The sequence below is a fragment of the Musca autumnalis genome, unplaced genomic scaffold (assembly GCF_047663935.1).
Source record: "Musca autumnalis isolate F117 unplaced genomic scaffold, ASM4766393v1 scaffold_1, whole genome shotgun sequence".
In the NCBI taxonomy this organism is placed as follows: Eukaryota; Metazoa; Arthropoda; class Insecta; order Diptera; family Muscidae; genus Musca; species Musca autumnalis.
Window position 1 is genome coordinate 323,632,555 of NW_027411644.1, and position 27,292 is coordinate 323,659,846.

Sequence of the window (27,292 nt, forward strand, 5' to 3'; positions counted from 1 at the left end):
AAATATTAAAAAATACATTTTACCTTTCCGAAAAATATGTACGTGTGACTACGGGCTTATTTTCTCACACACACAAAACCGAAAAGCAGCGAAATTTCTATTTATTTAAATGAGTTTTGGGTTGGGGATTTTTGTTCCGATAATATCGATAGGCAAAACTATCTATCGATATTTAATTTTTAAAAAACAATCGATTTTAACGAAAGTGCCATCGATTTTTTGCCAGCTCTACTCCGTGCAGTTGCTTTAGAGGTCCCTACAAAACAAAAACAGTTGGTTGATCCCTACCCGCCGCTGCCGACACCATTTCTTCAAAAGAGAAACGAGAAACAAGAGTGCGTGTATTTCGAAGAATTTGTTATAAAATAAAAAATACTAACTAAAATTGCGATCATTTTTGCGGTAAATTATATATATATATATATATATATATATATATATATATATATAATTGTTCCACAACATCCCATAGGGACAAGGGAGACTTCTCTCATATCTATGAGTGCACCCCGATTCATATTAGCTCAATGATATGGGACCTACAGTTTATCGCCGAGTCCGAACGGCGTGTCTAATGCCAAGTTTACACTTGCGCTCTAAAATCCACTGGATTTCACGAAATCCTGAAATACACCCCGGTGTTTACACTTATTTTTTTGTTGATTTCAAACATATCACACTAATCAAGGTAGATGCATAGGCGCAGCTGATCGAACATGAATTTTCAAAACAAGTTGTTGTAAATTGAATTAGTCATCAAAAATATACGACGATATAGAACTTTACAACTTTATTTCGAAAATTATCGTAAACTTATCTATATATCGTAAAAAATTATTTTATCGTTGAGACATCATAATAATAAATTTTGATAGATAAAAGTTGTGTTCAGAACTTGCAAAATATTACTACTTGCAGCAGTTGTCCCGTTTAGTGCTAAAAATGCGTTACCGTACTAAGAAATCTAGCAAGACTTGCACTACTCTATATACCAAAAAAGCGCCGAATAACACCCTATTCTCCTGTTTTCTGCCATACAATTTTGGCATAGTAGAAACTAGCAACATGTTCATTATCATCTAAATCAGGCATGACCAAAAAGAGAACGGAGAAAATGTGAATGTATTCAAAATATTGACAACTTATAACAGTGTGTTAGTAAGTTTGTATTCACGCAAGCTGTAAAACAATAACAAATCAAAACATTTGTTCTCTTTTGTACGCTCTTTCTGTGCATTCGGGTCGTGTGCATGTAAATTGCCGAAAATCATCGGCACCGCCGTGCCAAATGTAACCATGCTTGATCTAAATACGATAGCTGATACGTTGATTTTGACATTTTTAATGGAGTTTTTGCAATTTCTGCAATTTTTCCGTTCTAGTATTTTTTTTAGAAATTTGTATGGGGAAGCAATTTTTGACAATTCGCTCTTTTTTTTCCAAAATTACCATTAAAAAAGTACGGGACACAATGAAAAATAGCATTGTAACAAAGTAATTTAATATTTTTTTACATTATTTACAAATTTTGATACTAAAATTTTGTTGTTGCAGCAATTGACCATCTACCTTGTTTATTGTGATACGTGAAAAGTGTTGCAACTTTTGGTACTTTTTCAGTCACAAACAGGGTCGTATATCATGTGTACTGTGATTTCGATGTTGATTTCGCTGAAATCACGAAATGAGATGATTTCATTTTTGTATGCGAAATCATGATAAATTTTGCTTGATTCCGCGCGAAATCACGAAACGCCATCGAAATCACGAAAAGACGCCGAATGTAAACCAAACATAAGACACCACTTTTGTAGAGAAGTTTTACATGGCTTTTGCGGTAAATTACAAGACAGAAATTTTTAATGGAGTGGAGTTCATGTCGAAATCTGAACCTGTGATGGGAGAACGGAGGAAATACACTCAATCCTAGCAAAAAATTTTGGAAGTTGTGCATGTGGAGTTATGATTTCACAACATCCTTCGATGCAGTCCACACGGAGTTATGAAAAATGCACTCCGTTGGATGCAATTTATATGCAGTTGCTTTAGATCCCTACAAAAAAAAAAAAAAAAACAAAAACAGTTGGTTGATCCCTACCCACCGCTGCCGAAATCATTTATTCTAAAAATAAGAGAGAGTGTATACATTTCTAAGAATTTGTTATAAAATAAAGAAATAACTTATATGGATTAAATTGGTTATGCTAAGTTTACATTTATGAAATCCACTCGATTTCAACTGTCAATTCCATAGCTCAAACGTCAAACGAAATCTCATCTGGATTTCATTTGACGTTTAACCTATGCATTTGACAGTTGAAATCGAGTGGATTTCGTAAATGTAAACCAAGCATTAGATTAAATTGGTTATATACGACGGTGGTCCAATGCTAAGCATGGTCGCTTTGCAAGCTGAATGTCCGGGGTTCGATTACCAGGTCAGGCGATATCACATTTTTCAAATGACAAAATTAATAATAAGTTGGGAATTAATTCAAGCGACAATTCCTGAAACAATTCTAAAAATATAATGAATTAAATTAAATAATAAAAAACCAAAAAGTCAAAAATAACCCAAACAAAGGATTAACGACACAACAACAACAATAAAACATAACATAAAATAAAAAGGAATTAAATTGAGTAAAAAAGAAAATCAAAATAAATTTTTGTTCTTTTTTATTTATTATTATTTTTATCAAGTTTTTAGCTCATATTAATGTTTTATAGCTTAAAAAAAGATTTGTCATTAACAAAATGTCGATTGGCCTGGGAATCGAACCCGGGCATTCAGATTGCAAAGCGAGCATGCTTACCATTGCTCCACCGATATTATCGTTTTAATAACTTTCTGAAGTGTCCAATTAGACACTCAAAAAAGTATCTAATGAATGGAACAGTTCTTCCCGAGAGCATGATCTTTTTGGATAAGAATGAGACTATCGCATTCGTTTGAGCAATCTTATTCAAGTGGCTCATTGGACAAGAAACAGATAGCAAATGTTGGCACGGTTTTATTTGGAAAAAATAGGAATTTCACAACACAAATGTTTATCAACTAATTTGACTTAATTCAGAAACAAAAAACATAATTTTTGCAAGTTTTTATAACCATTATTTTTACTTGTGTTATTGTTTGAGTATTTTTATTTTTCTCCATCATCCAACAACAACATAAAACAGTTGCATTTTTCGGTAGTATATGACAAAAAAGCAGGGTTGCTTATACCCAGCAAAAAGTTTGCATCCGCGGATGCAGTTAAATCACTGGAACAATTGCATCTTTTCCTATGAATTCATCTATGAATTTTACAAGAGAGCGCGCAGCTAGGATGCACTCCATTTTGCTTCCACGGCACACAGCTAGGATGCACACCATTTTCGATCCAAATCACAGCCTTTGATGTAGTGTTTTGGATTGAATTTAAATGCAGTCTAAAGATGTTATAAAATGCAAGCCATTGCAAATATCACAAAATAAATAAAATACATTGTTTATTCGTGTAAAACAAGAATATTAACTTTTGGTCTGTTCCAGACCTGCAAGAATCTACTAATTTTGACTATTTTTTTCGATAACATAAAGAAAAAAATGTTATCGTATTAAAAAATAGTAGCTTTTAATAGAGAGTTTTTATAATTTGTGTTAATTTAATAAAGTTAACATTCTTGTTTTACACGAATAAGCAATGTATTTTATTTATTTTGGGATATTTTCAATCAATCCAAAACACTTCATCAAAGGCTGTGATTTGGATCGATAATAGAGTGCATCCTAGCTGTGTGCCGTGGAAGCAAAATGGAGTGCATCCTAGCTGCGCGCTCTCTTGTAAAATTCATAGGTGAATTCATAGGAAAAGATGTACTCCAGCGGCAATTGTTGTTGTGATTTAACTCCATCCGCGGATGCAAACTTTTTGCTGGGTAGTAACATGGTTGCCGGCGTCTGACGGCTGATACGCCGACTTTGACATTTGTTCCAGTTTTTGACGTATTTTCCATTTTTCCGTTCCCGAACTATTTTAAAAAACTTTTGTGTGAGAAAACAGTTCTCTCTTTTAGAGGCAGTTTACACTATCAATGTCATATTACACGAAATAAAAACATTCCATATCTACCCACGGAGGCAATGTGGAGACGTAATTTTCTTATATTTTTGTTGGGGTGGACGCACAGAATAAATGGCGTAAGGAAAATCTCCAACATTCCACATATTAGTGAATATTTAACGATGGAAAATTGCATGTCATATGACATTTACATATAGTGTAAACAACCCCTTACGAGTTTTATGCCAAGTTTACACTAGCGCTCCAAAATCCACTGGATTTCACGAAATCCTGAAATACACCCCGGTGTTTACACTTATTTTTTGTTGATTTCAAACATATCAATATGATCAAGGTAGATGCATATGCGCAGCTGATCGAACATGAATTTTCACAAGTTGTTGTAAATTTAATTAATCATCAAAAATATAAAAATATAGAACTTTACAACTTTATTTGGAAAATTATCGTAAAATTATCTATATATTGTATTAATTGTGTATAGTACTAACAAATGAAAAAATAAAAAATGATTTTATCGTTGAGACATCATAATAAAAAATTTTGATAGATAAAAGTTGTGCTCAGAACCTGCATAATATTAGTACTTGCAGTAGTTTTCCCGTTTAGTGCTAAAAATGCGTTCCCGTACTCCGAAATGTAGCAAGACTTGCACTTATCTTTAAACGAAAATAACGCCGAATAACACCTTCTCCTGTTTTCTGCCATACAATTTTGGTCTAGTGGAAACTAGCAGCAAGTATTTTCATTGGCATCTTATATGATAGCTGATACGTTGATTTTGACATTTATGCAATTTCCGTCATTTTTCCGTTCCCGTATTTTTTAAGAAATTTGTATAGGGAAGCAATTTTTGACTATTCCCTCTTTCTTCTAACACTACCATTAAAAAAGTACGGGAACACAATGAAAAATAGCATTGTAACAAAGTAATTTAATATTTTTTTCACATTGTTTACAAATTTTGATACTAAAATTTTTTGTTGCAGCAATTGACCATCTACCTTGTTTATTGTAATACGTGAAAAGTGTTGCAACTTTTGGTACTGTTTTAGGCAAAAACAGGGTTGTATATCATGTGTTCTGTGATTTCGATGTTGATTTCGCTGAAATCACGAAATGAGATGATTTCATTTTTGTATGCGAAATCATGATAAATTTAGCTTGATTCCGCGCGAAATCACGAAACGCCTTCGAAATCACAAAACGACGACGAATGTAAACTAAGCATTACTATTAAAAAGTACGGGAACGAAGCTAATGGTTTTGAACGTCAAAAATCACCACATGTAGCAGGAAAATCACCAACTTGGCATCCCTGTATTTGGCTCCTAACATTCAAAATAATACTTTTTTGTGCTGGCAACGCCTTTAATTTTTGCAAATCAGCGACTCTTGTTTGTTTGCCAACTTTTTGTTTATTATCGCAAATTTTCAGTTTTGATTTCCATTTGCCTTCCTAAAAAACTGACGTCTACATAGTTCATCCCCTCCACAACTTCCTTAATGGCTACATCGAAAGTAAAGCATTTATTATCATTTCGCTTACCTAAAGAAATACGCCCTCAACATTATCAACTGAGGCTACAACCAGATTTAAAAAATAAAACATTTTTGGGAAATGTAACAATACGTTTGGAAATATTAAAACCCATTTCATTTATACCCGTTCATTCAAAACTACTTGCTGTAGTGACTAAAAATGTCCAAAAACTAAACGAAGAGTTCCAACCAGTGAGTTCCTTAACTCCATCACAGATGTACTATTGCCCTGAATATGAGTATTGGGTTACAGAATTCGCTGAACCTTTGGAGGCTGGTTTGTATTCCATTAATTTGGAATTTAATGGTTCTTTGATAGATCGCATTGTTGGCTTTTATCAAAGTTCTTACTTGGACAAGGCTCGTAATGAAAAACGGTGAGTAAGAAAACATCGTTATCTTTGGTATGATTACGATTTATTAACTATCTAATCGGTTACTATTTAACAATCAAATCTTTTTACAAAATTAAATTGCAGTTGTGAAATATTGCTTTCCATGAAGGCCATAAGGAACCTCGTATCATAATTTTTTTGCGAAGAGATAAAAACGATTAATTTTTTGAAACATCGCCAGTTCGACAAAAGTTTAAAGGCAACTATTAGAAAATTGAGTACATCTAATTCCCCAATGTATCAACAAATTCTCGTTTTTTAACTCTTTTAAAATTTTTTATTATTTTAGGATACGAGGTTGAGGAAATAAGGCATTGATATATAAAATTCATTAATCTTCTTTTTCATTATATATTTCTTTAGATCCATAGCTACGTCTAAATTTGAGCCTACCTATGCTCGCCAAGCATTTCCCTGTTTCGATGAACCCTCTATGAAAGCCAAGTTTTTAATAACACTTGTAAGGCCAACTGGAGATGGTTACCATGCACTGTCCAATATGAATGTAGAGGTAATTTATGCTCTTGTCCATTTTAAAATAGACATAGTTTACAATCTAAAACTTTTTGTTCAATTCCAGTGCGAAAAAGATATTGACGATAATTTGACTGAGGTACAATTTGCCGAAAGTGTTCCAATGAGTACTTATTTGGCTTGTTTCATTATATCTGACTTTGCCCATCAAGAGAAGACTGTGCGTGGCATATTACCAAATGCTGCAGATTTTCAAATGCGTGTCTTCTCAACAGCGGCACAAGTTGATAAAGTTAATTATGCCTTAAATGTGGGTGTTGGCATCACTGAATACTATATTGGGTATTTTAATATTTCATATCCTTTGCCTAAACTTGATATGGCTGCTATCCCGGATTTTGTTTCGGGTGCCATGGAACATTGGGGATTGGTTACATATCGTGAAACCGCATTACTATATGATAAGACAATTAGTTCTAGCGCTAATCAGCAACGGGTGGCTACAGTTGTGGCACATGAATTGGCTCATATGTGGTTTGGCAATTTGGGTAAGTAATTTGCAACATTCGATCAAATAATGAACATTTTTTTTATTATTCACAAATTACATTTTCAGTTACAATGAAATGGTGGAATGATTTGTGGTTAAATGAAGGTTTTGCCACACATATTCAATATAAAGGTGTTAATCATGTTCACCCTAATTGGGATATGGTATGTATAACACATATGCCGTGAGAAGGTCTTTTGAATTTTTTAATAATTTATGCTCGATAAAATTTTCGATGATCGGTATTCTGAATACACACATTTTATAGGATAAATGTATTTGCCTTAATTGTCAGTTGGAGGTAGAGATGTTCAACGCGAATATTTCGTGGATAAACTGAAATAGTCCAGGATATAAGCCTAACATTAGCAGACTGCTCTTGGAAAGCAATCATCAGTAGAAACTTCGATATAAATGAAACATAACGATTAATAGCTTTTAATTTAGCATGGTAAATAAAGTCGACCACAACAGAATTTTCGGAAAAAATAAAAATCGTATCCTTTGGTTTCATAAAAAATGCTACTTGCAACTCATCCCCATTATGAGAAAACCAAATGTTCTAATTTCGAACACTGCCTCAGAGAGAACTGCCTAGATTTTTAGATGTTAAGGAAATAGAACAGATTTTTCGCTGCATTAACACGGCTGTAGAATTTCGGTATATGGAAGCTTATGACTATAGAACCGTTTGGACAGGAGTTACAACATTAGAAACGGGACAAATTGAGGACATTAGACAGACAAGGAACCAGATTCCTACATAAATTCAAAAAAATTAATTAGCTACAACTTACAATTGCGGATAATTTATGGTCTATTCCAAAACTGTAAAAATCTACTAATTTTTTCCTTTCGTATTAATATTTAAGATTATTGCAGGTTCTGGAACAGACATTTAATATTTAATGTTCTCACTTCTTAAAACACAAACATTTTTTTACTAATATTCTAGTTGGATCAATTTATTATTTCCGATTTGCATGGCGTCATGAAATTAGACAGTACCCTAGCTTCTCATCCCATTGTTCAGACTGTTGAAAATCCTAATCAGATTACCGAATTATTTGATACGATAACATATTCTAAAGGTGCCTCCGTAATACGGATGTTGGAAGACTTAGTTGGTTCTGAGAAATTCTGTCAAGCAACAACAAATTACCTAAACAAAATGCGTTACTCCAATGCTGAAACAAATGACTTCTTAAGTGAAGTGGAAGCTTTGAAATTTGATTTTGATGTTAAGTAAGATCACTGAATACTTTCGGTTATAAAATCATAAAAATATCATCCAATTATATATTTAGACTTATTATGAGAACATGGACTGAACAAATGGGTTTACCGGTGGTAGAAGTTAAACGTCAAGGAGATTCATGTGTTCTAACTCAAAAACGTTTATTTGCCAATCCGGAGGACTACAATGGAAACTATGATGATTCTCCATTCAAGTAAGTTATATAAGTAAACCAATTTACAGTCTTTTTTTAATGCGGTTTTCATTTTAATATAGCTATCGCTGGTCAATACCTATTACATACTTTACAAGTTCAAATGCTGAAATTCAACGTACAATACTGAACTATGATGATAAGGAAGGTGGGTGGATTATTTTATTAAGAATTAGTTAAAGTGAAAATTTACCGCAATTTTCCATATTCTAGTAACTTTAACAATACCCAAAGATACTGAATGGTTTAAACTGAATAAAAATCAAGTTGGTTATTACCTTGTCAACTATCCCACTGATATGTGGCAGTCACTTATCAAGACTTTAATATACACACGTGGAGCTTTTTCAAATGCTGATCGTGCCCATTTGATAAGTGATGCATTTGCTTTAGCCGATGCTGGTCAATTGGATTACAGTATTGCCTTGGATTTGAGCAAATATTTGAGAAAAGAATTAGACTATGTACCCTGGAGTGTGGGGGCTTCACGCCTTAAAAATATAGCGAATTTATTATATGCCAGCGAAATTTATAGTAAATTTGTTAAATATGCACGTCTGCTATTGCGAAATGTGTGTCAAAGTGTGACATGGGATGTTAGTGGTGATCACTTACAAAAGTAAGTTCATGTTTCTTTCTATATACACACATTTTGTTTTAACTATTTACATATATTCTAAATTGTTTTTTTTTTAAGTCTTTTGCGTGTTACCGTTTTAAATGCTGCCTGTGACTATGGTGATTCCGAGACTCTTGATGAAGCTGGCAAACATTTCAAGGCATGGTTGGCAAATCCATCTCAAAGACCCCATCCGGATGTTCGCTCTATTGTCTATTATTATGGCATGGCAAATGTTGGAGATGAACAGAGCTGGAATCAAGTTTGGGACATTTTTATTAGTGAAACAGATGCCCAGGAAAAAGTAAAGCTAATGTATGCCCTTGCTGCCATTAAAGAACCTTGGATATTGCAACGGTATAACAGTTTAACAATCGTTTATGTTTATTTAAATAATTGCTGTTTCTTCTTCTCACTCTTCCAGTTACATTAACCAAGCATGGGATGAAAACAATGTTCGTGGCCAAGATTATTTCACTTGTCTCCAATTCATTGCCGAAAATCCCATAGGACAACCTTTGGTTTGGGATTATGTACGTGAAAAATGGCCTTGTATGGTAAAACGTTTTGGCATTAATGAACGTTATTTGGGTCGTATGATTCCGACAATCACATCACGTTTTGCAACCCAAACAAAATTGGATGAAATGGAAAGTTTCTTTAAGAAATATCCTGAAGCTGGGGCTGGCACAGCTGCACGCAAACAAGCTTTGGAAACGGTTAAAAATAACATCAAATGGTTGAAAGATAATCAGGAACCTATACGCAAATGGTTGGATTCACAACCTAATTTGTAGAACACAGAATGAAAGAATGCTGTAATTAAGGTTGAGGTTAGATCAGCCAGGTCCCACCATGGTTAAGGCCTTAGAATTTTGAATACTTTATACATAAGGAAAGTGTTGTGTTTGTCTTTTATAACAAATTAAAAATTTTTCTAACTAAAATGAAAGTACGGATCAAGACTTTATTTTTATTGATCAAGCTTCGGATTTAAAAAGTAGTCTATCAAGTTGTGGACATTTTGAACATTTTTAAATACACATAATTGTTGATGCAAGGAAATTATTCAAGACATTATTCAATACATATTGAGACTACGAAACCCCTAGTTGGGGTTCGACTTGTCAGGTCCAGTATAGATTTTATGGCATATTCTAAACCGAGTTAAAAAAAATATTTTTTTGCATTCATGGAACCTTTATCCCAGAAACGAATAGGACTTTTGCCTTGCAGTATTTGCCCTAAAGTAGTAGAACTTAAGTGTTGAACAGGCTGCATCAAAATCAGTCGAATATAGAAAATTGTACATAACTTCACTAAAGTTCTAAGCAAATCATCAGAACATTCTGAAACTCTAAAATACTTATTTCATGTTGTTTCGGCGGTATTTCATGTCATACCTTCTACAAAACATATTTCAAACACTGCTCACACTGGTAGTTTTTTTTTTTTGTATTTAGGATTTCACTGCATTGTTGATAAAGGCAGAGGCATAGAGGAATTTTCCATTTTCTAAAGAGTTGTATATTATGTTCTAGCAAATATTTTCCCAAAAAATAGCGCTACGAAAAAATGTAACAGTTTTGGACATATGATGCGAAATATATACAAATTATGGAATTTTTAGACATATTGGGGGTTATCTTGAATGAAATTTCCCCGTGAGTTTTGTTTTTCCGCCGTTGCAACTTAAGGGAGAAAGTGAAAAAATTCACGGGGAATTGAAGTTCATGATAACCGCCATTATGGAATTTTACGGTGCTTTGACTTCTTGTTCCTGAATTCCTCGTAAGATTGACGTCCACACATACGCATAAATGCTTATCCAATATTTCAAACAGTCGAGGACAGTCTGCTCGATGTCCTCAAACAGCGTGGTGTGCTTAGCAGCATCAAATGCTTTTGATAAGTCACTGTTCTGTCACACGGCTTGCCGGCTTGCTCTGGTTGTCTTCGACTAATGTGTATGGAGATGTCGTGCAGCGCTGCTGTCGTGCTGTGTTGCTTACGGAATGCATGCTGATGATCGGCAACTGGATAGCTGTCTCTGGCGCTGGGGTGGACTAAAGCCTCGAGAGTCTTTGCTACGGGCGACAAAAGCGATTTCGGCCTGTACGATTCAAATTTGTTAATATCTTTACCTGGCTTCAGTAGGGGGACCACTCTGCACATTTGCAGACTTCTGGCATGATGTGGGTGGCTAGCGATAGGTTGAGGTACTTAAATCCTGGCTCATCCAGCTGTTTCTGCATTACCATAAAATATTCCTTTGAATGATTTAGTGTTCCTGGTGGCATTCGCAACATCATCCATTTGGAATTATGGTAGTTCCTCCTTGCCAGAAAGATATCTAATGCGACGTAGTACTCTTATCTTAGCCCGTATCTCCCAGGGTACTCGACAAACTGTGGATTAAAAAAGCTTGTGCACCCCTTCCGATCAGACTGCGTAACTTCGCAATAGGTGACTAAGGTCCTATCTTCCTTAACTCTTGGTTCACTGCGTTTGTCTCGACGAAGCTCATCACACTCATTTGGTAATCCCACCGCCTCTGCTGAGAAATTTTCTCTCACTTCGGGTATTCCACCAGCAGGTATATAGCGAGCGGCTTTAGCAGTTATGATGTTTCGGAACATTGTCTCAGCTACCCTAACATCACAAAGGTTGAGCAGATGTCTAAAGCGGTGATTAGTAAAATCTCTGAATTAGCTTCCCATGTTTGATGAAAGTGCGGCGTACAGAGGTGAAGAAATCGACTGGTCTGCTGATGGAGACAATTATGTTTTGAGATGGTCTGATCCAAGGGAAATAACGGGTTGACAGGAGACGTCATTTGTCAGACCAGGTGCAACATAGCTATGTCTGGCGATCTGTGCCACCCCCGCTAATTCTGGTGGTGGCGTCCTCATTGGCCGTTCAAAACGTATAGCTATCAATCTGCTCAGCCAGTGTTTCCGAGGGCCGAATGCCACATCTCATGATGCGCATTAAAGTCCCCAGGACCAGACGATTATGACCTTCCAAAAGCGGTCTAATGTTGGGCCTGTAACCTGGAGTACATCTATTTATCGGCGGGATGTATACGTTCAGCAATTCTACCTCGGCAGTGCCCACACACTGCTGCCCACATACATTTCATGTACGGCTAATGAGAGCCAGGCTCATGTGAGATGGGTTTGTATTCAACAAACTGGTGAAATAGAAAAGCTAACCCACCACCTTCCTTCTGGTGCGATCCTTCCTCAGTACGTTGTAACTATCACAACGCCACACTAAAATTAAATTGCCAAAAATATGTTTTTTTTTTCTAGGATTGGAACAGCAACAGCCCATTCCGACCACTAAATATTATCTGACCACCACCAAACCCAATGGGCTTCTTTCAACAGAAAATTACACATTTTCCAAAAAGTCAGCAAATAGAAGAAGAGACCATTATTCAGCGTTTATTTTTATTGAAAGTGAAGATGTACTACACCTTTTTCAGATGTAATTAGAATTATTTTAATTGTAATTCGAGAATTTTATTTGTAATTCGTAACATTTCATTTGTAATTCGAATTATTCCATCTGTAATTCGAGTTATTCCATCTGTAATTCTAATTACATTAATTTATTTTTGTTGTTGTTTATTTATTATCGCACAAATTTTAAGTTTTTAATCTATTATTCCTTTTGCCTTCCTACAAATCTGACGTCAGCCCTCCCCTCCACAACTTCCATAATGGCTACATCAAAAGTAAAGCATTTATTATCATTTCGCTTACCTATTACTTTATGAACTGAGTCTACAACCAAATTTAAAAAATAAAACATTTTTGGGAAACGTAACAATACGTTTGGAAATATTAAAACCCATTTCATTTATACCCGTTCATTCAAAACTACTTGCTGTAGTGACTAAAAATGTCCAAAAACTAAACGAAGAGTTCCAACCAGTGAGTTCCTTAACTCCATCACAGATATACTATTGCCCTGAATATGAGTATTGGGTTACAGAATTCGCTGAATCTTTGGAGGCTGGTTTGTATTCCATTAATTTGGAATTTAATGGTTCTTTGATAGATCGCATTGTTGGCTTTTATCAAAGTTCAAAGTTCTGGACAAGGCTCGTAATGAAAAACGGTGAGTAAGAAAACATACGTTATCTTTGGTATGATTACGATTTATTAACTATCTAATCGGTTACTATTTAACAATCAAATCTTTTTACAAAATTGAATTGCAGTTGTGAAATATGGCTTTCCATGAAGTCCATAAGGAACCTCGTATCTTAAATTTTTTGCGAAGAGATAAAAACGATTACATTTTTGAAACATCGCCGGTTCGACAAAAGTTTAAAGGCAATTATTAGAAAATTGAGTACATCTAATTCCCCAATGTATCCAACAAATTCTCGTTTTTTAACTCTTTTAAACATTTTTATTATTTTAGGATACGAGGTTGAGGAAGTAAGGCATTGAAATATAAAATTCGGCATATCTTTCCTTTACCGACCTACCGCAGAAAATTATGAAAAAATTACCACAGATAGTGCTTTTCATGCCGATTCCAACGATTTATTTCTTCTGTTGGGGAAATGTATCGAGATATAGGCCTCCGAAGTTCCGAAAATTCCCTTGTTTACTTGGGGAAAAATTTAAGATTTAAAAAAAAGTTTGTTCGCGTAGCCGAAATTCGCTCCTGTCCGTAGGAAAAAGTCTTAAATCCCCGGCCAAAGGCCGGCTACTTAAGAAAACTTGCGATTTAAAGAAAATTTATGTATTTTTTCTGCGAAGGGCCGGTAAAGGTAATATGTTCCTAAAATTCATTAATCTTCATTTTCATTATATATTTCTTTAGATCCATAGCTACGTCTAAATTTGAGCCTACCTATGCTCGCCAAGCATTTCCCTGTTTCGATGAACCCTCTATGAAAGCCAAGTTTTTAATAACACTTGTAAGGCCAACAGTTTTTGTAAAATTTTTTATTCTTCTCACATGAATTGTCAAATTTTGTAGATCGATTTACTCGCCTTAGCGCAAATGTAGAGCGCTGGTTTTTAAACGAGGAATTCTTTACTATATATGGAACTCATCTACGAAAAATGAAGTCTGTATGTCATCTGTGGGCTGAGCTATGGATGCCTAAATTATTACGAATATAGACGAACGAACAAAAATAAGTTACAAAAACAGGGGGTAAAACCCATTTCATTCATACCCGTTCATTCAAAACTACTTGCTATAGTGACTAAAAATGTCCAAAAGCTAAACGAAGAGTTCCAACCAGTGAGTTCCTTAACTCCATCACAGACATACGACCTGAATATGAGTATTGGGTTACAGAATTCGCGGAACCTATGGAGGCTGGTTTGTATTCCATTAACTTGGAATTTAATGGTTCTTTGATAGATCGCATTGTTGGCTTTTATCAAAGCCTTGTCCAAGGCTCAGAATAAATCTTAACATATTATCTTTGGAATGATTACGATTTATTATCTATCTAATCAGTTACTATTTAACCACCACTCATTTTTACAAAATTACAAATATGAAATATTGCTTTCCATCAAGTCTCTAAGAAACAAGACAAATTATATACATACAAATTTACTTTTTCACTATATATTTCTTTAGATCCATAGCTACATCTAAATTTGAGCCTACCTATGCTCGCCAAGCATTTCCCTGCTTCGATGAACCCTCTATGAAAGTCAAGTTTTTAATAACACTTGTTAAGCATGGCATACACTATCAAATTTGATTGCCAAGCCGATGAACTCCTTCTGTACGTGTGAGCTTGATAAGTGTATGGCAAAGCATTCAATCAGTCTTCAATCTGCAACGGAAAACTTCAAATTTTCCTCAAAAAATGAATGAACTTAAATTTTTTTTTATTTCTTCACAAACACAATATTCTGTTTTTCAAAATTGCTTTTTGGTAATTTTCAAAATAAACAATATTCATCGGATTGATTGGGTTTCATTTTGAAAATCAAAACTATTTTGATTTTCTTCAATCCATAAAACTCACACACACATTCTCAAATTTTTAAAAATTTACACATACTACTACAAATGTTGACATCAAAATTTGATAGTGTATGGGGGCTTTACCCAATGATTACACATGCAAGTAACTTACAGACAGTTGTGTATACATATTTGTGGTGTATTTCAATAGTTGTTTCAACACATGGCAACACTGATTCTATGTTATGCTTTTTCTATTCTATCAATGTATCTTTTGTACTAATTAACTATTCGCTACATTTTTGGTAACTGCCATTTTGCTTACTAGTTATAATCTTTTTGTCCACTTCGATTTCAACTATCAACCAGATCAAACCGTTCGACTCCATTGTTAATCTTTTATATCTTTGTTGTTACTTATTTATTAAATAAAGCAGTATTATTTAAACATTAATCAACGCGTGCTTACTTTCAATTTAAATACACAACAAAGAATTGGCGACGAGGATAAACTCAAGTGCAAAGAGTTCTAAATAAGATTTTGTGCAAAAAAATCATTTTTTCTAATTCGATAAACACATAACCTATAATGGATGCAAATCAATTGGCGCAACTATTGGATGCCATTACAACAATGGCAACCGAAAAGAAAAAGCAGCAACCACCAGCACCTTCAGCATCAAATCTAGTAATATTGCGAATAAAATAAACAAATCAAATTTAGCAGTGCCGTGTATGTGGAATAAGTGGTCTACAACAAGTATGACGAAGATCAAACAAAAAGAAAATAAACAAATCAACAACACACACATACATGCGATCAGTGCAATCAGATGATTGACTGCAATGCAGGCGCTCACTGAACATACCCCATCAACAAGGGTATTGGTAAAAACAAAATTATCAATACAATCAATCAACTTCGAACTATCAATTCAAAAATTCAATCCAAAATCAACCTTCAAAATTTAAATCTATTTTCGATGAAGAAGAATCTATCAATTTCGAACAATCAAAACTTCAAATATCAATCAATTTCAAAACATATTCAAGCCTGGGAGAAATAGTGCGAATTCCTGAGTGCAAAGGGAAGTCACCGGCATCTACAAAATGGAGGAAAAAAAACTCCATACATACAAACAAACTTTCAACCAAAAAAAAAAAAAAAACAACATTCAATTCAACAAATCGACGTCATCGTCAACCTATTGCGATGAATCAAAACATCGATCATCAATTCAACAAATAATCAACATGTTTCAAAATCAAAAGCTGTTTTAGATGAAGTGCCAGCCATCAATTCGTTCAACAAGTTCCCTGCCTGCTGAGTTAGATGAAGCAATCAAATCGTGAAGAGAAGATGTCATCCTCTCCGGACGGACAAAGTCCTTATTAAGCCTGGGAGATTGTGGTGTATTTCAATAGTTGTTTCAACACATGGCAACACTGATTCTATGTTATGCTTTTTCTATTCTATCAATGTATCTTTTGTACTAATTAACTATTCGCTACATTTTTGGTAACTGCCATTTTGCTTACTAGTTATAATCTTTTTGTCCACTTCGATTTCAACTATCAACCAGATCAAACCGTTCGACTCCATTGTTAATCTTTTATATCTTTGTTGTTACTTATTTATTAAATAAAGCAGTATTATTTAAACATTAATCAACGCGTGCTTACTTTCAATTTAAATACACAACAATATTATAGTCGAAACTAGAGGTGGGCGCGTGTCGTGCCGTGAGTAGTGCGTGTTCGTGCCTTCTCGAAAAACACCGTGTTTGTGCGTGCTGTGCCGGAATGCATTGTTGGCCGTGCGTGATCGTGTTTTTTTGTTCGACACGGTTTTGCACGACACGACTAAACACGATCTGCACTATGTGACACGATCGTGCTAAATTTTTGGTCTCCCTTTAGAAGTCGTGCAAGATACCTTACTAAACACGAACATCGAACAAGAAACCGACCAAAATATTCCTAAAATTATTTGCTTCGTTTTTGCAGTCTGGTACTTATTGCCGTTTTGTTATGGAGAGGCCAGAGTATGAGTGAAAAAAGATGATGTTTGTTTGCCATTTGTTTTGTTCATGAGAGAAGCAAATACAAAAACTACTATGAGGGTTAACGCAATTTACTCTCTTTCCAAATCAGATGTTTATCTGACTGTATTATTTGTTATGGATGATGTTATTAAAAAACATCCTCTTCCCGAATTGAGAAAACTGATTGACTGCCCAAAAAACGTTGTGAAATATTTTAAACACTCGGAGCTGAACAACAAATTGTCGAAAATGTTAAAACAAGATATAAGAACACGTTGGAATTTTACATATATACTTGAGAGCATATACTAAGTCCAGAGTCAGATTAACAGCCTGTTTCTGTATGTCGAAAGAAGAATGTGTGCGAATGAAACACGCCCAAACTTTAGTTTTCGAAATAATTTTACCTTTGCTTATGCTTCAAAACAAAAAAAAAATTGAAAAACACAAAAGAGTTTGGACGTGTTTCATTCGCACACATTCTTCTTTCGACATACAGAAACTGGCTGTAAGAGTGTTTTGCTACAAAATCATGAGTTGGATCGTATATCTGACTTAAAGTTTTCATTGCTAGAACTTCTATTGGGTTTTCATAAAAATTCTCGGAAAAGTACCCTACTATGCACATTTTTGCCCTTTGGTCTAAAAAACTTTTGAAAGTCTGCTCAAAGCTAAAACTAAACAATCATTTCTTAAACGCTTTGTACCAACAATGACACATCTTATAGGGGCGTTTTTATTTTCGCCGTTTAACAGCTCATTTAGACTAGCCATGAATCCTCATCTGGATTTAATAAATCCAGTACAAATCTCATTGCATTTAGATATACCTTTTCGAGGATTTAAATTTCAATCAGCTGATTGATAAATTGAACTCGTCTGAAAAAAACTTACGGCAAATTACAAATTGATTGTTTAATATTGAAAATGTTAGCTTATTATAATACTAATGCTAACTAATTAACAAATAAAGAATTATTTTATCGTTTAAACATTGCAAATATTTGTCTTGGTATCAAATCAAATTTGTATATCAAATCAAATTTATTTTTTTCGTTTACAAATTTTGACATTCCCAGTCCCAGCTTGCAACTTTTTGTATTTTCTAGCAACATGTTGCAAAAAACAGAGTGAGTTATTACTGAGAGCAAGTGTGAGCACAGAAAGTGTTTTACATTGAATTTTACGGTCCCTTGCTCTCAGTAAGCGCCCACTGGTGCATGTGTTTGTTTTTTTTTGTGCCTTTTGGGTTTGTATTTTTTTGCACCCAAACATATAAAATGTTTGCACCCAAACATAAAATTGTTTCCACCCAAACATATCTTTGTTTGCACCCAAACATATATATCTTTGCACCCAAACATATATATGTTTGCACCCAAACATATATTTGTTTCCACCCAAACATATATTTGTTTGCAGACCCAAACATATATTATGTTTGGGACTGTTGCAAACATATATATGTTTGCTGCAAAATATGTTTGGGACATATGTTAGAGAGGCGGTTTTTTTTGCGTGCAGGGTTTTTGGATCAAAATGGCAAAAAGACGAAAAATGAAAAAGTTGATACAAAAATTGATACATATTATCGAGTGCCGTATCTAGCCCGACTGATGTTTTAAACTTTTGGAAACAGCCTAATCTAAAATATTTAGAACAATTAGCCAGGAAATTTTTGGCTATACCCTCAGTCAATTCTGAGTCGATTTACGCATGTCCGTCTGTCCATTTATTTTTGTAAACAAAGTACAGGTCGCATTTATTGTCCGATTCGCATGAAAATTGGGGAAGATAGTTTTTTGGCAAAAGGACGAACTTTATTTATTTTGGTAAAAATCGGTTCAGATTTGGATATAGCCCCCATCTTCGCCCGATTTAAGGCATTTGCTGCAAGAAAAACGCTATATATGTCCGATTTCAATGAAATTTGGAATATGCGACGGAATTTAGTTTAAGTGTGCCAAATTATATAGAAATCGGTTCAGATTTGGATATAGACCCCATATATATATTCGCCCGATTTAAGTCATTTGATGCACGAAACGCGCTATATATGTACGATTTCAATAAAATTTGGAATGTTTACCAGGATTTGGCCTAGAAATAAGTGTGCTAAATTATATAGATATCGGTTCAAATTTGAATACATATTCTCGTCCGATTTTAGGTATTTGATGCACCAAACGCGCTATATATGTCCGATTTCAATAAAATTTGGAATGTTTGTCGGGATTTGGCCTAGAGTGTCAAGTGTGCCAAATTATATCGAAATCGGTTCAGATTTAAATATAGCTCTCATATATTATTTAGGCAGATTTGAGATATTTGATGCACGAAAATAGCGTGTTTCGTCCGATTTTGATGAAATTTGGACTATGTGACGGAATTTGGTCTACAAATAAATGTGAAAAATTATATCGAAATCTGTTTTGATTTGGATTTAGCTCCCATACATATTTTACATATTCATAGTAGTGTAGGGTATTATATAGTCGGCCCGCCCGACTTTGATCCTTTCCTTACTGGTTTTGTAATTTCGTGCGTGAGTGTGCGTGTTCGTGCCTTCTCGAAAAACGCCGTGTTTGTGCGTGAATGTGCATAAAATTTTTGGTCCGTGTTCGTGTATGTTCGTGCCTAATTTTTTAGGCACGCGCCCACCTCTAGTCGAAACTTCAATTTTTTCGAACTGACACTTGCATGTGTAGACGTTCGGAAAAAAATTGAAGTTACTTTCAAAGCACTTACATTGATTACTGACAAGAAAATTTTGTCGGCAGTGAGGTCGTTAGTTGGTGTGGCAATGAATATGTGTGAGTGTATTTGTGTTTTTCGAACTGCCACTTGCATGTGTAAACGGGGGGTTAAGGCCAATTGTTCTGTTCTGTTTCCATTTTTAAATATACATATTTTACAATCCAAAACATGGCACAATTACACAGGTAGTGTATCGTAAAATTTTAAATATGTTATGTCAAAATGTTCTTTATGTTTTTGGGGAAATTACAACAAAAATAATTTTTTTTATAGAGATTTGACTCACGAAACGCCATCGAAATCACGAAACGACGCCTAATGTAATCCAAGTATTATCTGTTTGCCTGCTTTATTTCTGACATAATAAAAATAAAAGAATAAAGCAGGCCGAGACGATTTCGATTGCCATTTTCTACTTTATTCTCTTATTTTTGTTATGTCAGAAGTGAAGCAAAGACAAGAAAGCCAGGCGACAAGGGAGACTTCTCTCATATTAATGAGTGCACCACGATTCCTATTAGCTCAATGATATGGGACCTACTGTTTATCGCCTAGTCCGAACGGCGTGTCTTAAGACACCACTTGTAGAGAAGTTTTACATGGCTGAAATACTTAGGAAATGGCGTCAACATTACTGAGCGGTATTTTGCCACCGTTGAAAAATTTGATGTTGGTTGGCCGGGGAATCGAACCCACGACCTTCTGCGTGCAATGCGGGTGTGCATACCATTGCACCACGGTGGCTTTATATGTTTAATTCATAAGAAATACAAATTCTTTATACCTATAAATTAGGATACCATTTTCTAACTACGATTGAATGTTATCTTTGTATATATGTATTTTTAATACTTCGAATGGATCAGTATTTTTATTAAAGAAATGAATACGAACGAATACGAATAGCAATGAATTAGCGTAAAGTGATAAGAAATTCAAATCATTTCATTTTTAAAACAATATCTTTTGCTTTGGCAATTGCTTCATCAATGTCTCCGACCATGTAGAAAGCCACTTCCGGAATATCGTCCATATCTCCATTTAAAAGTCGTTTAAATCCTTCTATGGTTTTTGGAAGTGGAACCATTTTTCCGGCGTGTCCGGTAAATACTTCGGCAACTTGAAATGGTTGTGATAGAAATCGTTGTATTTTTCTGGCCCTGGCCACAGTTAGTTTATCGTCTTCCGAAAGTTCGTCCATGCCTAATATGGCAATTATATCCTAAGCAACATTGTTAAATAAATAGTTGTATTTGACTAAATGCTTATGGATATGGTAGCTACTAATATACAGACTAACTACAGACATACATGGTGTAACAGAAACAACGTAAGCCATAAAGCTGAATTATTTAAAACTTACCTGAAGGGATTTATAATTCTGCAATGTTTTTTGAACGGACCTGGCCACAGTATAATGTTCATCTCCCACTATCATAGGATCCATAATACGCGAAGACGAGTCCAAAGGATCAACAGCTGGATAAATTCCCAACTCGGCAATTGGTCTTGATAAAACTGTGGTGGCGTCCAAGTGGGAGAATGTAGTTTGCGGTGCTGGATCGGTTAAATCATCTGCAGGTACATAAACTGCTTGCACTGATGTTATTGAGCCATTTTTAGTGCTTGTGATGCGTTCTTGCATGGTGCCTAGATTTGAAATCATACATGATTGATTATGTTATACACGCATAATATACATTTCCATACCCATATCGGTTGCCAAGGTTGGTTGATAACCCACAGCTGATGGTATACGACCCAATAAAGCTGAAACTTCAGAACCAGCCTGTGTAAAACGGAATATATTATCGATAAAAAGTAGAACATCTTGACCTTCCATATCACGAAAATATTCAGCTATGGTGAGACCCGTTAATACGACTCGTGATCGTGCACCTGGTGGTTCATTCATTTGTCCATAAACCAGTGTAACTTTGGATGTATCATCATCTAAAGATATAACTTTGGATTCTATCATTTCCATGTAAAGATCGTTTCCCTCTCGTGTACGTTCGCCAGCCCCTACAAAAACCGAATAACCTCCATGGGCTTTTGCAATGTTATTTATCAATTCCATAATTAATACAGTTTTGCCCACTCCAGCACCGCCGAATAAACCAATTTTTCCGCCTTTAACGTACGGAGCCAATAAGTCGATTACCTAAAGATGGGGATTTTGTGGTTCCCAAAAAAATATCAAAATTGCAAAATAGTTTTAAGGTTAAATTTAAAATATTACCTTTATTCCGGTTTCCAAAAGAACAGGATTAACGGACAAATCAATCATTTCCGGCGCCTCAGCATGAATAAATGAGTAAAACTCGGATTTAATTGGCCCTCGCTCGTCAATTGGATCTCCAATAACATTGAGAATTCTACCCAGAGTAGACCTTCCAACAGGAACGCGTATTGGGTGTCCAGTGTCTGTTACCTTTTGGCCTCGTCGCAACCCCTCAGTGCTATCCATAGCCACAGAACGAACAATATTATTGCTCAAGTGATGGAATACCTAAAAATTAGAAATTCTTTGTTAATTATATTAACACTATAAGCCGAAGAGAAATTAACCTCTAACACCAAACGATTGCCTCCTTTATAATCGGAAACCTCCATGGCATTTAATATTTCAGGTAATTCGTTCTCAAAGAAAACGTCAACAACCGGACCAACGACAGCGTGGATATGGCCCACTCTTGTCTCAGATGATCCATCTTTTGTACTCTTCTCCTGAGTACAGCCCTTAGATACGTCTTCCTGTTGATCTTCCGCACAGGGATCAAAATCTTCTGGAATACAATCACAACCTGCATGCCAAGTATTAATGATATGGATGCAAAAATTGTAGCTAATATTTATTCTTACCATCATCCTTTTTGTTCTTCATAAGAATATCCAATTTGTGATAACATCGCATTGGAAACACGTTAGTGCTAGGTAGCAATGGCGAAGGCCCACACAGCTCTAAATTAAAATTTTCAAACAATAATGCATTTTGAAAAATATTAAGCTGCAACTACTTACGGTTCCTTATTTGGGAAATCCTTATTAATTTCTTTATAAAATTCATTTTCATTAATTAGAATTGTAACTTTCTGTTCATTGGGAAAAAAATGAATGACAAGTAAAACATGGTTTGCTAGCCTGAAAAAAATATAACGTCCTGGCCTACTACGTCAATAACACGTTGAGTTGTTGCATGTGTTCCAATCAGGGCTTCGGAGTCGAGCCATTTTTGGTCAGACTCCGACTCCAGTCCAATTTTTTTCTCGACTCCGACTCCAACTCCGGAGTCGACTCCGAAAAAAGATAAAATAAGATTCACAACTTAAATTACTGTCATTTCAGTTTGAACTTTCAAGATACATTACATTGGGAGGATTCCAAAACATATTTTTCGTTGACAATACGGAATACAAATATCAAATTACCATAATTACTGTCCGATAACACCCTTTGTAATTTTTTGAGTTATGAAAATTAACGATATTTTAATACCGCATCGTGATAGAAGACCAAAATAGCCTATTTTCCCTTAACATACACTTTCGTGGTTAAGGTTACTTGAGGTTCACATTTTTAGGATTTTTTTGCTTGAAAACGGTAAGTCCTATCGAAATGGGGCTGAAGAAAATATTGTTGCTGCAAAAATTCACTAGATGATTGACCTTAATAATTTGTTCGTAGGTTTTACCATTTTTGAGATATATAAGTTTAGGTCACATTTTTAGGTTTTTATTGTTAGGTTTTCACCATTTTGCTTGGGAACGGCAAGTCTTATCCAAATGAGACTGGAGAAAATCATATATCTGTGAAATTTTCTACAAGACTGAGTTTTGCAATATTTTCCTAGGATGTACCATTTTTGAGATATATAAGTTTTAGTTGGTAAATTGTAGACATGGCACAGTGGATCCACTTGTATGGAGAAAGTGGCCAAAAATATTTATAGTGTAAAAATCAAGCCAATACGCCGGTTACAGCTTTGTGCTGCTGCGAAGAGTGTTTTAAGAAACCACGAGCACGAGTAACATTTTGTCGAGTTTTTTTGTATTGATTGGCATAAGATGGTTTTTGGTCAGAAGAAGGGGGGCAAAAAGCTTTCATGAGGAATACATTTTATGCCGCCTATGTTTAATTTTGACAGGCAAGTATGCCGAAAACAAGACATTTCTTATTTTTTTAATAAAAGCAAAAGTTGTGGTCCGAAATTTGTATCAAAGATATGAAAAATGTTTATTTCTGAAAATTGTGGATTCAACGCAGTCCATAAGAACAAGACAATATTTAAAATGGAGGTGTATACTGCGTAAAAAGTACTAAAATTGCGGTAAGATGGGAAGGAGGTGAATGTACAACTAGATCTACTGCAGGGGATAATCAAATAATGATGCGAATTATTAAGTAGGTCCCTCAGAGGTCATCAACAGACGTTAAATAAAAGCTTTACATCGATAAATCTATAAAAAAACCCTCTGATACAACCATAGATACCGGTGTACCAATATGGGCAAATTTTAGGAAAACGGTAATTTCCAGGAAAAGTTCAGTTTTTCATATAAATTGTGCAAAAAATGTTTGGAATTGATTTTGGAGTTATAAAATCGAGTATTTTTCGTCGACTTAAATCAATATTTGAGTTATATGACTTGAAAAATTTACATGATCACCAAGTCGAATGATAATCGAATTTGTCCCTTATACAAAAAAGTTGGCCCAAAACGTAGATGGTGTTTTATATTGACCTGGAGCTATTTTTATGGACAGAGTTGGTACTAGAGGCATGAGGTCGAGATATTTATTGGATTTAAAAACTATCCTGACATATAATATGTCGAAATGGCATCACGTACACACCACAGATGTCGTATAAGAGGGTTTTTTGGCATAATACCGCCACTAAACGTATGTATAACCACGTAAAACTAGAAATTTTTTGCAAATATTTGTTGTGTTCTTATCCGACCCGATCAGCTGAAGTTATCTGAATTCATATAAAAGGTTCCGGGACCCTAAAATGGACTCTACACTATTAAATATCTAATAAAACTTTTTTATTTAATAAGTATCCTTAGGGACAGGATTCAAAAGGATATATTAATTTATTTAGTTACCTGGATACCTTTATGATGTGTCCAGATAATAAATAAAAGGTTAAACTCACAATATATTATCAAAACACAAATCATATCTTCAGATTTTGAATCAAATTTTCTGAGTTGCGAATGTTTTGAGCAGGACCAAAAGTGAGTCCGAGCTTTGTTTCGTGTATTTTTGTAAAATAAGTGCAATTATTGTCAATTCTTTTTTAAATATTTAAAAAGGGGTCAATAAACAATCAACCTACAAAAATATTTGCATTTCAAATCCATAAATTACCTCAGAACTATATAAGAAGTGAAGTAGTCATTCCAGTTGCAAATGTTTTGAGCAGCACTGTAGGTCTTATAGCGTTCTTCCTGGAAGGCACGTACCGCCAACCTAAGACAAACCTGGAAGAAGATTTCATCCTCTTACCACTGATATCAATTATGTTAATGTACGTGGTCAGATAACAGAGTTACACGCTAACATATCCAAAGAAACCCTTTTCTAGGGCAGCTTTAGTCAACGGCCCACCATTTATAGTCTGGCACTAGATGGCAGCTGATTTCAATACTGAATAATCTTAAACCCATGAACTACTTTGGAAAATTATTCCCGAGGTGGGCACTGGTGGGCATCATGACTAAAACCTTAGGTCAAATTTATGTATATGATCGAATTGGCATTACAAAATATATAAAAAAAATATAAAAGGTTCCGGGACCCTAAAATGGACTCTACACTATTAAATATCTAATAAAACTTTTTTATTTAATAAGTATCCTTAGGGACAGGATTCAAAAGGATATATTAATTTATTTAGTTACCTGGATACCTTTATGATGTGTCCAGATAATAAATAAAAGGTTAAACTCACAATATATTATCAAAACACAAATCATATCTTCAGATTTTGAATCAAATTTTCTGAGTTGCGAATGTTTTGAGCAGGACCAAAAGTGAGTCCGAGCTTTGTTTCGTGTATTTTTGTAAAATAAGTGCAATTATTGTCAATTCTTTTTTAAATATTTAAAAAGGGGTCAATAAACAATCAACCTACAAAAATATTTGCATTTCAAATCCATAAATTACCTCAGAACTATATAAGAAGTGAAGTAGTCATTCCAGTTGCAAATGTTTTGAGCAGCACTGTAGGTCTTATAGCGTTCTTCCTGGAAGGCACGTACCGCCAACCTAAGACAAACCTGGAAGAAGATTTCATCCTCTTACCACTGATATCAATTATGTTAATGTACGTGGTCAGATAACAGAGTTACACGCTAACATATCCAAAGAAACCCTTTTCTAGGGCAGCTTTAGTCAACGGCCCACCATTTATAGTCTGGCACTAGATGGCAGCTGATTTCAATACTGAATAATCTTAAACCCATGAACTACTTTGGAAAATTATTCCCGAGGTGGGCACTGGTGGGCATCATGACTAAAACCTTAGGTCAAATTTATGTATATGATCGAATTGGCATTACAAAATACACTTAGAAATTATGCAGCTAACTACAATTCCACAACACACTAAAACACTACTTTTTAACGAAAATTAAGCTATTACCTCCTCCTTCAAAATCCAATATAATATTTTGCTATATGTATTAGTTTCGCGATTTTTTGAATATATTTACTTGCACTTAAAGTATAGGTTGTACTCACAACAAAAAATATTAGTCAAATGTTCCGAATTTTGAAGCTATTCTTAAGAAGATCGCGTTCGAGTGAAACAAAAATTAATATATTTTTAAAAAGGTCCATGTCATAGCTGTCAGTGTTGCCAGATGTTGTACCAAAATTTTGACATTCATTTTTTTATTTTTGGCCAATGGGTGGATCCACTGTGCATGGTATAGTTTTATAAAGAGGCGATACAGTCAGTGCATTGTCCCAATTTGAAATTCTATATCTCAAAAAGGGTAAAATCTACGAAAATATCATGAAGATCAATCTTGTAGAAAAATTTCACTGCTACAACATTTTCCTTACACCCATTTCCATAGGACTTGCGGTTTTCAAGCAAAATCGTGAAAATTTAAAAACCCCCTATAAATGTGAATTTTGGCCGCGATTTATTTAAAAAGCCCTTCGGGTATTGCAGTTTCAGAATCCGCAAAAACTTCGCAGGTGTAAGCTCCTTCCATTTAAATTTGGTTAAGGGGCACCGTGGTAGGTCTTTCGTATGACTTCCCTTAAAGTACTACAAGGACTTTCATAGAAGTCCAACAGGTTCTTTTACAGCAGACATAAATGACTTCTAATAAAAAACAAGAGAAGAGCAGTGAGTCTTCCTTAAAATGACCTGTAAATCTTCTAAAAGTTCTTCCCCAAATATATTAG

General features: G+C 34.7%; 2 protein-coding genes across 3 annotated transcripts in view; one reads left to right on the plus strand and one right to left on the minus strand.

Moving 5' to 3' along the window:
* LOC141390088 (ATP synthase subunit beta, mitochondrial-like) overlaps positions 1 to 23,025 on the minus strand; it is a 40,273-nt gene extending 17,248 nt beyond the window's left edge. The window contains exons 1-7 of one of the 2 annotated variants that reach the window (XM_073962587.1): positions 22,886 to 23,025; positions 22,727 to 22,825; positions 22,433 to 22,668; positions 22,104 to 22,373; positions 21,572 to 22,025; positions 21,225 to 21,511; positions 20,700 to 21,083 (exon numbers count right to left, since the gene is read on the minus strand). In XM_073962587.1, the coding sequence (XP_073818688.1) occupies positions 20,802 to 21,083; positions 21,225 to 21,511; positions 21,572 to 22,025; positions 22,104 to 22,373; positions 22,433 to 22,668; positions 22,727 to 22,825; positions 22,886 to 22,937 (1,680 nt within the window). In that variant the 5' untranslated portion in view covers positions 22,938 to 23,025 and the 3' untranslated portion in view covers positions 20,700 to 20,801. Of the gene's footprint in view, positions 1 to 20,699; positions 21,084 to 21,224; positions 21,512 to 21,571; positions 22,026 to 22,103; positions 22,374 to 22,432; positions 22,669 to 22,726; positions 22,826 to 22,885 lie in introns of those variants that run through there. The other variant, XM_073962588.1, reaches the window with a different exon arrangement.
* On the plus strand, positions 5,391 to 10,053 carry LOC141390086 (glutamyl aminopeptidase-like). Its single transcript, XM_073962584.1, has 10 exons — positions 5,391 to 5,989; positions 6,371 to 6,518; positions 6,588 to 7,029; positions 7,098 to 7,195; positions 7,987 to 8,276; positions 8,339 to 8,482; positions 8,545 to 8,630; positions 8,696 to 9,101; positions 9,180 to 9,458; positions 9,526 to 10,053. Exons 1-10 carry the CDS (start codon positions 5,577 to 5,579, stop codon positions 9,896 to 9,898), a joined length of 2,679 nt encoding a protein of 892 aa, XP_073818685.1. The 5' UTR covers positions 5,391 to 5,576; the 3' UTR covers positions 9,899 to 10,053.
* Positions 23,026 to 27,292: the final 4,267 nt, after the last annotated feature.

Excerpts from the sequence above, each read along its gene's own strand:
- LOC141390086 (XM_073962584.1), top strand. The coding sequence starts at position 5,577 with ATGGCTACATCGAAAGTAAAGCATTTATTATCATTTCGCTTACCTAAA. Across the intron at positions 8,631-8,695 it reads GAACTATGATGATAAGGAAG|TAACTTTAACAATACCCAAA; the intron begins GTGGGTGGATTA and ends TCCATATTCTAG. Across the intron at positions 9,459-9,525 it reads GAACCTTGGATATTGCAACG|TTACATTAACCAAGCATGGG; the intron begins GTATAACAGTTT and ends TCACTCTTCCAG.